Genomic DNA, 14,016 nt, shown 5'->3' with positions numbered 1-14,016 from the left:
CCTAAAAATCCTACCAAATTCCATGGCCCTCCGATCACAAATGACCTGATTGGCAAGCTTTTCCCACTTGAGAGTTGACCAGCTCAAGAAAACCGACAAAGGGTAAAGATAATCACCACAGCTTATTGGTGGAGATATTAATTGACGGGGCGCCATGAACGAGTCGTACCGAAACCGTTGATGACATCGACCCAAAAGTAAGTGCCTCGATTTTCGGAATTGTGCTTCCGAACAATATTTTAGAAGAATCGGCATTGTCTTCTTGTTAGTGATGGAGAGCATCAACCAAACATAACCTGACACAATCTTTTTATGGTTTTTTAGCTTCTTGTAACTTAACAAGGATAGACTGAGCAAATCTTTAAAAGGCTCACGGAGGAAACAGATGGGAAAATCACCCTAGGGTGAGAGACCCTACGCTGTCTTCCTATTCCTTCTCCGTCGAGAAAACAAAGATAGATAGGGAATTATGAGGCTTTATGGTGATAAAGGTAGAGACTACATCAGGACTTCGATTCTGGCTACTACCGCGTAGGCAGGTATAGTAGCCTCTTGTGCTTGGAGTAAGTAAATGTGGGTTAAATGCCACACATGCCTTACGGCACTCTCCTCAACCACAGGTTGACTCAGTTCCCCCGGTTGAGGACAGTGCCGTTAACAAGGATAAGTCGTCGGGATGAGAGGGCCTTTTGCTCCATATTAACCGGCATGGCGTCCATTTATATAAAGACTCAAATCCTTTACCGCCAAGCACAATAGAGTATGTGAGAGATGGCCGATGCTTTCCTTTTTCTTTTCTTATTTTTTTGAGATAAAAATTTTGACAATGGCATTTAATTTTGGTTTTGTGTTTGCTTGATGTCATCTATGGTTAAAGGGGCAGTTTAACTTTCAAGATGCGATACTTTAGCGCTTTTAGCATTGGTTGCATTGATTGATGCATTGCAATCTTCATGTGTTGGATGGAGAAGTTTGATGCTTTCTCATTTATCTTGTTGAAAATGTAAATGCACATGTGAAAAAGGTTTGTGGGGCAGCTTATAACTCGTCTTTGATTTTGTTAGAATATTTAAATATTAGACCACACATTCATCTAAAAGTTTAAGTTTTAAAATAGTTGGCAATAATCCAACAAAATTAACGCATGATATCTTATCAGAAGTTTCTTAGTTCAAATCTTTCCAGGCCCTTATTATGTCCCCAATTACATATTTTCAAGCTTAGGCCAAAATCCAATCTATGTATAATATCGAGTATTATAATAATTAAATATTGAATAACACCTTCATCTAAAAAATTTAAACTTTTAAAATAGTTGACAATGATTTCCAAAATTTCAAAGATCTAATTTGCAAGAAACAAAAATGAGATATGCACAATTCCATTTCTTAGGCTTGTCACCTTATGATATGATAAACATTACTAAACGTGCAAAAGTTTTATGCCTTTTTAAACGTGATCTGAGGTAATCCTCAGTTGGCGACTATATTGAGAACAATGCTGGAATATAGAAATGCTCATAGAAAAAGAGAGAAAGACTTTGTCAAATAACATGACCACTTCAAATGTGATTCATGAAGTAATCCAGCCTGCATTTTGATGCATGCGAAGGCTTTGCCAATGGGAGAAGAAGTCAAAACCATCCCCTTGTCCCACCAGGTAGGACCTATCTCCAACAACTTTTACCCAAAGTAGTTGGCCAGCGACCAGCCCCTGGCCCAGCACGAAAGCCGTCCCACTGATATCGCCTATGCAACTCTCACCAAGTCTTCTCTTCAGGCAATTCCATAATGCACAAAACATAAATGTCACAGCACAAGAAGAATTCCTCTTTTCTGTCTTTATCTCCTTGCAAGTAGCCATTAGCAACTTGGCCGAGCACGCATGTCCATGTTATAAAACCACCGATCCTCATTTTGTGATGATTCATCTTTTGTTTCTTCTCTCGGCAAATTTGATTGAAGGGTAGCATAGCGATCGAGGAGAAATTATGGGTAATTGCGCGCCATGCAGATCATTATCGGCAACGTTACCTACGTGCAAGAACAAGAGAGTCCGGGTGGTGCATTGAAATGGCTTCGTGGAAGACTTTGAGGAGCCCATCACGGTAGGTGAGGTCACCGGCAAGCCGCCCAAGCATTTCTTGTGCACCCCGGCCGAGCTCATCTCAGCCGGGCCAAAGCCTATGAAGCCGCACGTCACGCTGGAGCCAGGCCGCATCTACTTCTTGCTTCCCCACTCTGCTCTTCAGGCCAACCTATCTCCCATGGACTTGTCTGCATTGGCGAGGAACCTCATGGTGAAAGCAAAAGCTAGCCCAGGGAGACCAAATGGCACTAGTCCTGGACATAGTTCTCCAGCTCGGAGCATCAATCCAAGTCCCACGTGGAACTCGCCCAGTCGGAATTACACTTCTCACCCATCAGGGGGTTCGAGTCCGTCTTCTGGTTCACCAGGCCGGAGCCCGACCCGCTTATTGGGTGCAGATGCCGCCGTCGCAAGGCAGCGGTCCGTAGGTGCTAAATCGTGGAGGCCAGTTTTGGATCCCATTAGAGAGAGGTCATTTAATAGGAGAAGCGAGTCGGATTTGCAGGAGAAGTACTCCTGACGGAAGACAGCGGCGTGATGATGTGGCTCGCGACAATGAACTCCCCCTTCGGAAAAGAAGTTGGAGTTGAATTATCAGTACAGCTAGAACAGGAACGAAAAGTTTGGGACACGAAGTGATTGATTTTTTCGCTTTTGGCCCCCTGAGTTGCTTTTTCAGTCGTTCCTACGGGGATTTTGGGTGGATGGAGTTATACATCATATACCCCAGCTTTCATCCTTGGCCAATGTTAGCTCGCATTTTCGTGCTTGTACATTATTACAGAGAAACGAGAATTGCTGGTTTGCTGCTTGATTTAGCTGTGATCGCGATCTTCAATCATGTTGAAGTTGCTGACACCCGAGACATGCACAAAAAGCCACATGAGAGGCTATCGATTCTCAAGTGAACTCGTGGTTGTTGATGATAGTTATCTTTTGATAAGACCAATGTGATGTTTGGCGTAATGTGAAGTTCCATCATCTGGATTTCTTCTAGCACTGAAAGAACTCTCGCTTGAATATGCCACGGACTCTTACATATGTGGTGAAAAATCAAGTATAAAATAAAATTCTGCATCTACTTTGGCGTTTGGATATTTTGGTAAACTCTCTTTATCCATTGGTTGGCAGTGGTAGATGCAATTATTTCTTAGCACTGCTGGCCAAAAATGTATAACATCATTGACAGTTTTAGCTGGTAAAAATTGAAATGCAAAACCAGACAGCATGCCAACCAGCTTTAGCCCCAGTGATACAATTGTTAGCATGATAATATGCTCAAAATGGTAGGCTTTACCTAAAGCTAGTGCCTACAGACCGTAAAGACTGTAAGATAACTTGTAGGGCTTCGGTACAACTTAAGTTCCAATCAACCACAACCGCCACAGTGAAGCGATGACAGTGAGTTCCCCAGCTCAATTTTCAAATCTGCCAAATACCGAACCTCACAGTATGGTCCATGCAGCAGGGTTATTTAGATGGATTTTTCCTAATATGAATTGGATTTGTAAACTAAAAGATGAAAAAGAAACCAACATATCATAAGAGGAAGAGGAATGCAAAAAAGTCCAAAATATTATTTTAGAGACCAGAATTTCAGCCTACCACCCACAATCTTCTTAGACCATTGGTAGGGATTGTTTAACTACTTATAGTTGTGGAAGGAAATATTCATCCTACATACCAAAATTGGTAAGAATTATTGCACCTGGGTTCCTTCAGCTACTTAAATGAACACACAAGGGAGAAAAAACTTGTTCCCCATTCAAAGGTCCGAATTTCTGTCATATAACCCAACCAAAAGCTTAAGCATGTCGCTTCCACGTCCCTAGACAATAATATCCAATACCACAGTGCACTGTTCACGCAAGTCATTTAAAGATCTGAGCCTAATAGCCTGTTAACTAGGGCTACACAGTATAACCAGAGAACTTTGAAGTACTTATCAATAGATTCTTCATGCTTCAGATATGGCTACATCATGAACATGAAGGGGAGCACCCAAAATGTACAGAAACTTTATTCATTCTCTACAGGAGGACTGGCTGCCTTGATTACCTAAGTTGTAAACCATACTCGTCGCCAACTTTAAACAGGATCTGATGATTTTATTCCATAGCGCTTGAAGAATTCTCTGAACCCGTACACACTTTGGTCAAAATTGAACTGGGAAGAAGAAAAGGAGAAGTATAGAATCAGGAAACCCTTAAAGCAAAGGTGAAAGAGCATATCATGACAACCAGATTCTTTCCAAGTTTCTAACCATTTTGGAGACCACATCCACTAGCCCAACTACGAGCATGTTTGACACTCGCTTATTTCAAGTGGTTTCCATTTTATTCTGAAAATGTGGTGGATGAAAAGCTAGAATATGCTATAAGTGAAAGGTCGTCCCAGCTCTAATTTAATTATAAATGCAATATGCATGACATAAACTTAAGCAACCATCACTTCACTGATGTTACACATCAAACAAGCTTCAAACTTACAGGTAGAACCTTGACAGAGTACTTTGTAATATTAGGATCAGCTACTCTTCCCTGATTAGAAGCCTGCTTAACCAAAACACCAAGAAGCAGTTAGTTGATAGTGATATATATGAGCCCCATCTGCATATTGCAATTTCATTCATGCATTGCAAACAAAAATATACATTTTTTTTTTAACCAAACAAAGGAAAATTCAAAAGAGAAAGAAGGGTTATAAGTTTCATGGATATAGCGATCCTAGGTGAATGAGTAATCCCAACATGATCACCAATGCTTCTGAAAACTTCCAGATAAAAGGTACTCATTGAGTGGTCTCGGTTTTGAAATGATTCTCCATCTTAACAAGGAGAAAATAAGACTTTAAAAAGCAAAGTAGAGCGGTGGCAATAATGCAGTAGAAATAAGATAGAAGAATGACAAAATTTATGTGATATAAGGACATTCCTCTTGCCTGTTCAGGACTATGAAATATCTCAATAAATGGATATTCCTTCTTTTGCCGTGATATACAAAACCCAGGATATTTTGGACACTCCACCTGAAAAGAGTGCACGAGAAACAGAAGCACATAGAGTTAATTTTTCATCTTAAAGACTAATTTCCAAAAACTGGCTCTGAACAACCAAGGAAAATTGAAGCATCAAAAGTTCAAAAGAAACAGTACCTGTATTAATGTACAGCAGCCAACTAATGGCAACATTATAAAAAAGACCTATTGGCTAACATGTTCACTGCACGTAAGTCAAAAACTGACTTACCCTCATAAATTTCACATGAGGATGAAAATTAACAGCTGATTCCTCCAATACTTTGTCCAGATGCTTTGTGTAATTACCTCTGTATCATCAGTATGGTCACAACCATGGGGAAAACATGTCAAGGAGGAGAAAAATGAAAGAGGCAGAAGTAACAAGATACCTGACCGTGAATGCGACCACCACAGGATAGCCTTGATGAAGAAGTTGCACAAACTCACGTTCCGATGTAAAATGAATCAAACGTGATGGTCCGAGATCCTTTGGAAAACCAGTATAGTATCTATGGAGTTTTTGTTATAAAAAAATAAGAACTCGTAATGAGATTTATGGACAAGATGTTTGATCACACAGGAGTTTGAAAGGCCATGCCTAACTGAAAAATCATAATCGTGTTTGAGCATTTACACTCTAAAAGCTTTTAACCATAATTGTTGGTTATGTCAAGCACCACTATTGAGGTTATCAAGTTCTTCATTTTCACCATTCTTAACTAAAAAGAATGCTTGCTAAATAGATAAAGCACATACAAATAATGCTGGGGGCTTAAATTGAGGGTATCTCCATTGGAGGTTTCACAAACATGCAGAATAGCGCAAATATTAACTTCTCATAGACTCAATATTCAAATGTAAAGAATGATGAGCAAACACAGGAAATAAAATGAAGAAAGAGGATGAATTTCATACTTGCATGTTGCACGGACATTTTGCATCATCCTATCAAAAGTTGAATGTTCGCCCATTTAAATTTTAAAAGAATTAGATCTCCCTTCCAGTGACTCCAACTAAACTTCCCGATCAGATTGTGCTGAAGGCCTCAAATGCTGCATCACAATAAAGTCCACAGTAAGTTTTTATGTTCTTATGACAGAGCATCATTTCATCACGATGAGGTGAAGATCAAGAGATTGACGCATCGCACAAAAAGTAGGAAGTAGAACACCCGGGTGCTTGTGTTATTAGTGTAAGGTATGTATACTGGTATCGAAGAGATACATTTAAATCGGAGATCACGCCATCCATCATCAGAAACTCACACGGTGATCACACAATCCCTAGTACGAGCAAAACAAGAGCTTCTCATCTTGAAAACTAAATGCTCATCAATGGACAGGCTTGACCTTACACCGATGGCCATTTTGACAAGGAACTGTGCTACCTAAACACATCATACTCACTGGCCTAATAGTCAACCGTAAGTTAATCCCAAGGCTTCAGTTTGTCCATGCATTCTGACCAAGATATACAAGCACAAAGCAATGAAATTCTACAGAACCCACAATCAGGGCAAACGAAGACTTGAAAATTGAACCCACTTTCGAAACGAATTTAGAGAGAGAGAGAGAGAGGTGGTGCGCCACTAAGCATTTCGTCGAACAGCTAGCGTGCAAACATCCGTGGCGGCTTGTAAACAAGCGCAGCATGAAAATGATAACGAAGCAACTAAACTCAAAAAAGAAGGGACCGGCGAATTAAAAAAAAAAAACGAACTTTTAGCCAGTACATGCCGATTCTCGAGGAAACCCAAACAAGCACACAGTTTGTGGGAATTGACAATATGAAGAATGCTGCTGCGATAAAAGAAACGGACGACAACAAGCAATCAGAAGCAGGGGCAAGACGGAAAGAGCGACAAAGACATGACCAAATACCTGGAGGCTGGAATCTTCTCGTTAGTCCTGTACTGCTAGGACGCGAAGCTGCAGTTGTTGTTGCTGCATCCTGGAGTGCTGTCCCTTGGCTGAGTCGTAGAAGAGGCACACGAACGAACAGAGATACAGAAATGGGCTGGCGAACTCAAAACGGGCCGTAGAATCAGGCCCAAGATGACTTGATTCGGTCCCCCTTTTCCCATTAACAGCCCAATATTAAATGCCTGCGTTGGGCTTCCGACGTTGGACCAAACCCCCCCCAAAACAGGTCGAGCTTCTCGTTCGTCTCATCATCATCATCATCGTCATCGCCATCGTCATCATCGTGGTGGTGTGGTGGTGGTCGTGCATGTGAGAAATAGGACATTGCAAATGGTCAGCAAATAATTAAATGAGACGGTGCGTGTAGCCTCTTTCGACGGAAGTTTGAATGTTAGCCACAGAGTGGAACCGGCACGCGAAAAATGAGTGGCAAAAGAGATGACGGTGCCTCGGGTGGACCCCTTTCGCCGATAGCAGCGTCTGGTCCTGAATCAATAGCCGGCGCATGACCACGCCTCCCTCCTCATTTCACATCATGTAATCGTCAGGCATCTTCGGATCAGAATTCCACGAGGTTGTCAGGGACTTTCCTGGAATTCACCATCGCTGTAATGGTTGACCCACTTTTTCTGTTCTTCAACCTTTTCTGTTCTTAAAGTTCTTGCTATGAATGCGTCAAAACCTCGTCCGGAGTCGTGCGGCATTTTCTGAGCGGTAGCTTGGTAGGTGCAGTGGAGGTGAGCCAGGTCGATGGTGACTTTCGACCCACATTTCAAAGCATCTTCTCCCATGCGCTGATTTTGGTTCCATCTCCACTTTGCTTTCTTGAAGGTCGTAAATTCAAATGGAGCTTCGTGCAATTGAGACCTCTCGGCCTCTTGGTACATAGCATGAGGATGTTAGGCAAAATAAAGTCCATAAAGAGTTCGTGTTACAATGCAAAATAATTTATATATATCTTAATTGGTTTATAATATTTTTATTTAAGATTTTCAGTAAAATTAAGTCTTACTAGATATATCGCAAGTTTGGATTTGAATTTATCTCAAGTTTTACTAAGCGTCCCAGATACTATTACATATGATCCATGGTGAGCAAATCAACATCATTTATGGTGCCAAAGCAAGTATAAACTGAAAGCCAACCAGTTGGCGTTGCTTCTTTGTCATGGCTTGAGGTTGCGATTGGTAGCAACCAATCTTCTTGTTATGAGATTGAGTAGAGAATTGGGTAGTTGGTGGAAGTGTCAGATGGCACTTTTCTCTGTTTCAGTCAGTAAGACCAGATGGAAGCGGACCCCTCCTTGATTTATACCATCTTTTTCTCCGAACTACCTCTCAAGTAAGAATATGAAACGGTGCTCCTGCCTTAAATTAATATTCTGGATACCTTTCTTAAGATGTAGTAAAAGGATGTTGAACATGGAATATCTTTCCTATTCTTTTTGGTTAATTGGGGAGTAAATTAAATCACACTGCTCTTTAGTGTGACAAAATTACTTTACATGATATATTTATCTTTTGATTTAAAATATGCTCATTCGGTTGAAGAATTAACAAGCCAAGCCCCACATCCAAGAAAAACTCTACTTCTTTTCCTCCTCTCTCTCTCTCCAACTTTCCAACCAATCGACCCATCCTTGCCAACCAAGCCCCCGTGGGTTGCAATTTTGTCGCTGTCCTGGCTCAATGTTGTCCTATAGGATCTCCCCTCCTCAAAATCGGACGTGAAAGTTTCCGGAGGCTCCGAGGAAGTCAGAATAGGAGAGCACTCATCTTGGGGGCAGGCCCCATCAACAATACCAGTAAGCTTGCTAATTTGCCGCATCACCCCCTTTTATCACATCCCGGTTGACAGTTGCAAAGGGATGGGGGTGGCTGAGCCACCAAGTGGGCATCGCCTGAGCCCGACGAGGTCGAGTCTAGGCTCCGCGATGTCGGCTCTGGCATTACGAGCCCTGACCCAACCGGCAACACGCCGGAGAAAGCAGAGCAAGATTGAGAGGTGAATTGGGACTTTGGGAGCTCGCGAAGTGGCCAATGGCAAGCTTAGCGAGATCCTGCTAGCGAGGGGGGTGCTGCTGGGAGGGGTGGTCCCGCAGGGCCGCCTTGGCGGTGTTGTGTAGCAGAGGTCGTGGCTGAGAGTGAGCTGGTGATGCTCCACCTTCTATTTTGCGGACAAAATCACGCTTGGTACGGGTATGGGATAATAGATTTAGGCCTTCCATTGGCTCGATAGATAGTGTGTCCAAATTTAGGTAGGTCCCATTGAAAAAGGGGAAAGTGAGTGTCTACGAGGATTTGATTCTCCATCTTCTCGGGCTGTGGTAGGGATACATGAATGATAGAATAGAGTTTCGTAATCCATAATACATTGTACATACAATAATTTGTAAAATGGATATAAGATGAGTTTAGATAAAAAAAAAATTTACCTAAATTTAGATAGAGATAAAATTTAAAGAACCTCAATTCTCCTGCCGATAAATTATGAACAAATGACAGTAAGTCTATATAAAGTCACTGCAGCACATGGAAAACACCTTTTCGCCTACCAAGGAAAAGTTAAAATGTAAGAAGATATTGCCTTGTCAAGAAAAAGAATGACATCATGTCCCCAAAATCATCTTCATCATGATTAATTAAGCAATATCCACTTCTGTTTAAGTTGCTTAATTACCTCCTTGTCCGAATAATAGCTAAAGCAATTAAAGTTCATAATGGAAGACAAGACCTCCCACTCATCGACTTAGCTTAAACAAACATACTTATTATGTTGATTATATGTTCTTTTCCTGTTTAAGCACGCGATCCCCCTTGTTAGCGGTCGCTTTTGACTAAGGTTGTCCCATTTTAACACGAAAAGACATAACTTTGCACATGTTTGAAAGCAAATACAAAACAGATTCAATAACGATTTTTTTTTTTTGGGTCGAAGATTCAATGATGATATGACCGTGCTTTTAAAACAAATTAATATCTAGGAAATTTAATAATGACACTTAAACATCACCCCACATAATGGAAAATTGTCAATTGAGTCATGAACATATTGCATTAATACAAATTCAATCCCAAGTTTTTTAATTTTATCAATTTAGTCTTAAACTTTTAGGTGAAATTTCAATGTAATCCTTCTGATTAATTTTCGTGTCTCACTTGAATCGACGCAAATTCATTAGCCTAATTCGATACATAAACACATATTCCTCACCCAAATTTTGACGCAAGCAAAGGAGTTCCACGATGTATCACTTAAAAGGGTCTCCAGATGTGATACGCCTTTTCTCTTTCTTTTTTTCTCCACAATGGCTATTGCATTTTAAGCAAGTTGAGGTCCAAATACATGAGACATAGTTACCAAAGGTAGATGATAAAGCTAGAAATTAAGCTGGCTCCTACGTACGTTTCAATCGTATTGAGACCTGAATGAAAAAGGAGGACAATAAATCTAAGACATGGACAAAATACTAAAAGTGAAAAGCTTGTTGGGTGAATTTGATTTAATCAAGCCGATGCAATTTACTATTCGAGTTGGAATAAACTCCAACATTTGAGTGTCGATTACTCTACTCAGACTTGATGATCAAATTTGATTTTGTAAATATAGAGCTTGTTGCTACTTATTTTACGAATGCTAATTCATTTTTGAATTTTTAAATTTTACCAATTTATTCTTATATATGAAAGTCTATTGTAATCCTTCCGATCAATTTTTGACAGAAAATGGATGACGTTATGGTTAAGTTATTACCAATCATCATACATTGCATGTCGCCACAATAGCAATTTCCAATAAAAATTGATCAGAATGATTACATTGAAATTTTGCACAAAGATTTACTGAAAGTTTAAAACTGAATCGTCATCCATACAATATATTTATATTGGGCAATTTCCTAACACTTTTTCTCTCTCCTCCCTAGGGTTCTCCTCTTCCTCTCATCTTCACATAACTTTCTTCTTCAACTCCATGGAGAGGAGGTTTGAGCTAGATCTCCCCCCGCCCTCCTTTTAACCTATTTCTTTAGCTGATTTGGTTCTGTCTCTTTTTCTTGCTTTCTTCCCATTTTGAAGAGTTTTCTCTAGGTTTCTATCATGATCTAGTCTAGATTTTGGGTTTCTTTTTTTTTTTTTATGTATATAATTTCAGGGTTTCGCTTCCCTCGGATTTTGTTGGTGTACAAGTTCAGTTTCAAAAAAGATCAAAGGAGCCTCATGAATGTTTTGTTCTCACGGATGTTAGATTTATATGCATTTAATCCTATTACTCTACACGACAATCATATTAGGAATGGTGAATGTAAACGTGCACCACCGAAAGGTAAAATTGTAGTAACATATGGAAATCTTGTTATATGATCATTATTGAAGACCGATTCAATAATCAACTGCCGATTTTGAATTGAATAAATCACAGATCTATTCTTTAAACGCATGGCCTCTAATCTTGTTCTAATTATTCATCTTCTTATTTAAGCCTTATTCTGTTTTAGATTTGTCTTGATTTGCAATGGGACTACATTTCTCTATTGCATATTCATAAAAATTGAATAAAATGTTTTTTTTTGGCAAAAACAAGAGTGGCAATTTCCCCTCTTTATATTACCATGGTGGGACCACTCCCAAGCCCTTCAAATGATTCTGGAACGATGTTCTTCCAGAACAAACACCTCCTTGAGGTTTAGTCAATTGTTTAGCTTGCATTTCAAGACTTTCCATTAATTAGAAGGAGGAAGAAATTAGAAGACACGTAAAGGTAACCCCTGAAGATTGTCGATTTGGGGATATCTCGATCATGCTCGTGAACAGGAGATTTCATTCCAAACTCCGTGATCCATGGTTTGCTCTCAACTAATATAATATAGTTCTTTCACAACGGGAGATTATTATTTTTTTGGCACATGGTCCGCAACAACAAATTCTATATGTTTTTATTTCCTTCAGCTTCAAGATTATATTAATTACATTAATTTATTGCTTAATGGAGAGAGAGACGTGCATATCCATTCAAGAAAAGTCGCCAATCTTTTTTTTTCTATTTTTTTTGGAAAAAGTCGCCAATCTGATTGGCAGAATGATGTAGAAGATAGAGACTCGTGACTTGTTCAAATTCTGACTGGTTAATCTTCGGCTGCGTGTGATAAACAATTGTGTTTGGTCAAGGGTTTGATCCTGATCAGCTCAGATGATGACGTATAACGACGATTAATCATTTGCGCCGCCCACTTTTAGTTTTTTGGGTTTTCCCGGAATTTTCAATTGACGGGGAACGGGAGAACTTACGTGATCTCGTGGAGTACCGACGATGGTGTAATTCCTATTTGCCAGGCTAGGGTTTTTATAAAATTGTCTACTTGGTAAGGTTCTCACTTCCTCACCGTCCCACAAACTAATCAAAATATTGAAAATTATCACACGGGCTGATATGACCATTAATGCTTTGGAATTTAGTTTATTCAACCCTTAGAAAACTAAAGGTACGGCACTAAAAAATTATATGTTGATCTACCCATAAATCATTAGTTTATCTCATCTTTGGCACAACCTTCGAGGACCTTTAATGTTTGGATCTGAGATTTATGAATAAAATCAACGTAATGAATGATGTATTCTTTTAGTTTCTAGGGTTTGAAATGTTTGACGGGTGCATAAAAAAAGGGGTCAAGGAGCATGAGAGAGGGCGGGTATTGTTGATGCGACATGAGGGGGAAAGGAAAGAAAGAAAGATGAGGAGCAAAACATTTAGATTCGCAAACCACGTTCATGATGGAAAGCACTAAAATGCAAAAGTGGAGGGGAAAAGGAGAGCCACTAGGAGCGTATGAACCGACACGAGCAGATCTAGGATTAGAGCCAATGGTTGCCAGAACGCCTGGGCGATTAGGATCCGTTTAATCAACGGCCATTGTTACTACGTGCCGATACAAGATTAATAATTTAAAACAGGAAAGGGAAATAGCAATTGGCAATACATACAATTCCTCCCAACGTACGTATGCATGACACTATTTTGTCTTGGGCGGCCTACAGTTACAAAAACTTATTTTCTGCGGCATTAGGAGTTGAGGAGAGAGAGGAGAGAGAGAGAGAGAGAGAGAGAGAGAGTTGTCCACATCAAACCTGCTTCTACATCTGTGGATGCTGAATGGAGATGCATAACATGCCAAAGCTTTCATTTGGTGGAAGAATAATCAAATATATCGAATGTTATTTAATGATTATGAGAACTTGGAGTGGGCAAGCCTGGAATTTTAAGTTTCGATCATTAGAGAACAACATAATATCCACAGTGGCTCCACTGGATGAGGTCCTACTGATCCTCAACCCAGAGGTGAATGGTTCAAAACCCAGGGGAGGCGCTAAGTGTATTAAGTGTATTCATGGGTGGTGGTGGAGCCGGTGAGTTCTCGATTCCCTCCCAAAAAAAAAAATAAAAAAAATAATGTCGTAAACAAAAATGATAATTTGAGAACCACCGTGTAAAATTGTATTCGTTATTATAAAAAAAATCGAGGATTCAATGGATCAAAACACATTGATTACGTACTTGTAATATTCGAAGGGATTATTCTTTGTCGATACTGGAAAACCTTCACGCGTAATGTGTAGTATTTGTACTCGATGATATTGAGAATCAAACGGATGTAATGTGTAAATCCATGCACGCAACGTAAAGACAAGATTAGTTCATTTATTGTGCGACAAAGCCAATAGATTATTAGGAGAGATCGATCGACGCGTGGTGGTCAGCTCCATCATGGAGCTATCAGATGGTCAGTGTTCTTAGTGCAACTTTATTTCTATAACTGGGCCAAACCAACTGAATCTTGGTAATTCCCATATATAATGATTTGTGCTTCTGTTATTTAATAGCGCATAAGCAAGGAGGGACCAGGCGGGATGGCGCGTGGACCTTACTCAGCATTCCTTAAATTATTAAAGCGTATGGTCAAGTTGTCATCTTTATTTGCAAAACGACATCATCA

General features: G+C 39.9%; 1 protein-coding gene across 3 annotated transcripts; it reads right to left on the bottom strand.

The window, feature by feature from the left end:
* Positions 1–3,832: 3,832 nt before the first annotated feature.
* Positions 3,833–7,109, bottom strand: LOC104435935. 3 transcript variants are annotated; one of them, XM_010048645.3, is made up of 7 exons: positions 6,987–7,109; positions 6,022–6,158; positions 5,496–5,615; positions 5,336–5,414; positions 5,029–5,115; positions 4,578–4,640; positions 3,833–4,254 (listed from the first exon to the last, which is right to left on the bottom strand). In XM_010048645.3, the coding sequence occupies exons 2-7, from the start codon at positions 6,075–6,077 to the stop codon at positions 4,177–4,179; spliced, it is 483 nt and encodes a 160-aa protein (XP_010046947.1). In that variant the 5' UTR covers positions 6,078–6,158; positions 6,987–7,109; the 3' UTR covers positions 3,833–4,176. The 3 variants fall into 3 exon arrangements, with proteins under 3 accessions (XP_010046947.1, XP_039164238.1, XP_010046948.1); XM_039308304.1 differs by having other exon boundaries at positions 6,022–6,161; positions 6,997–7,104; XM_010048646.3 differs by lacking the exon at positions 6,987–7,109 and adding an exon at positions 6,826–6,955.
* Between the last annotated feature and the right edge of the window lie 6,907 nt (positions 7,110–14,016).

This window comes from Eucalyptus grandis, chromosome 3 (genome assembly GCF_016545825.1).
Source record: "Eucalyptus grandis isolate ANBG69807.140 chromosome 3, ASM1654582v1, whole genome shotgun sequence".
Classification (NCBI taxonomy): Eukaryota; Viridiplantae; Streptophyta; class Magnoliopsida; order Myrtales; family Myrtaceae; genus Eucalyptus; species Eucalyptus grandis.
The sequence above is the reverse complement of the archived record's forward strand: the minus strand, read 5'-3'. Positions and strand labels throughout refer to the sequence as shown.

What these genes read in the sequence shown, in the direction of transcription:
- LOC104435935 (XM_010048645.3), bottom strand. Translation starts at nt 6,077, where the DNA reads ATGGGCGAACATTCAACTTTTGATAGGATGATGCAAAATGTCCGTGCA. An exon ending in GTGGTCGCATTCACGGTCAG is followed by an intron (nt 5,415 to 5,495) that starts GTATCTTGTTAC and finishes CTGATGATACAG; the next exon opens with AGGTAATTACACAAAGCATC. An exon ending in CTCATGTGAAATTTATGAGG is followed by an intron (nt 5,116 to 5,335) that starts GTAAGTCAGTTT and finishes CACTCTTTTCAG; the next exon opens with GTGGAGTGTCCAAAATATCC.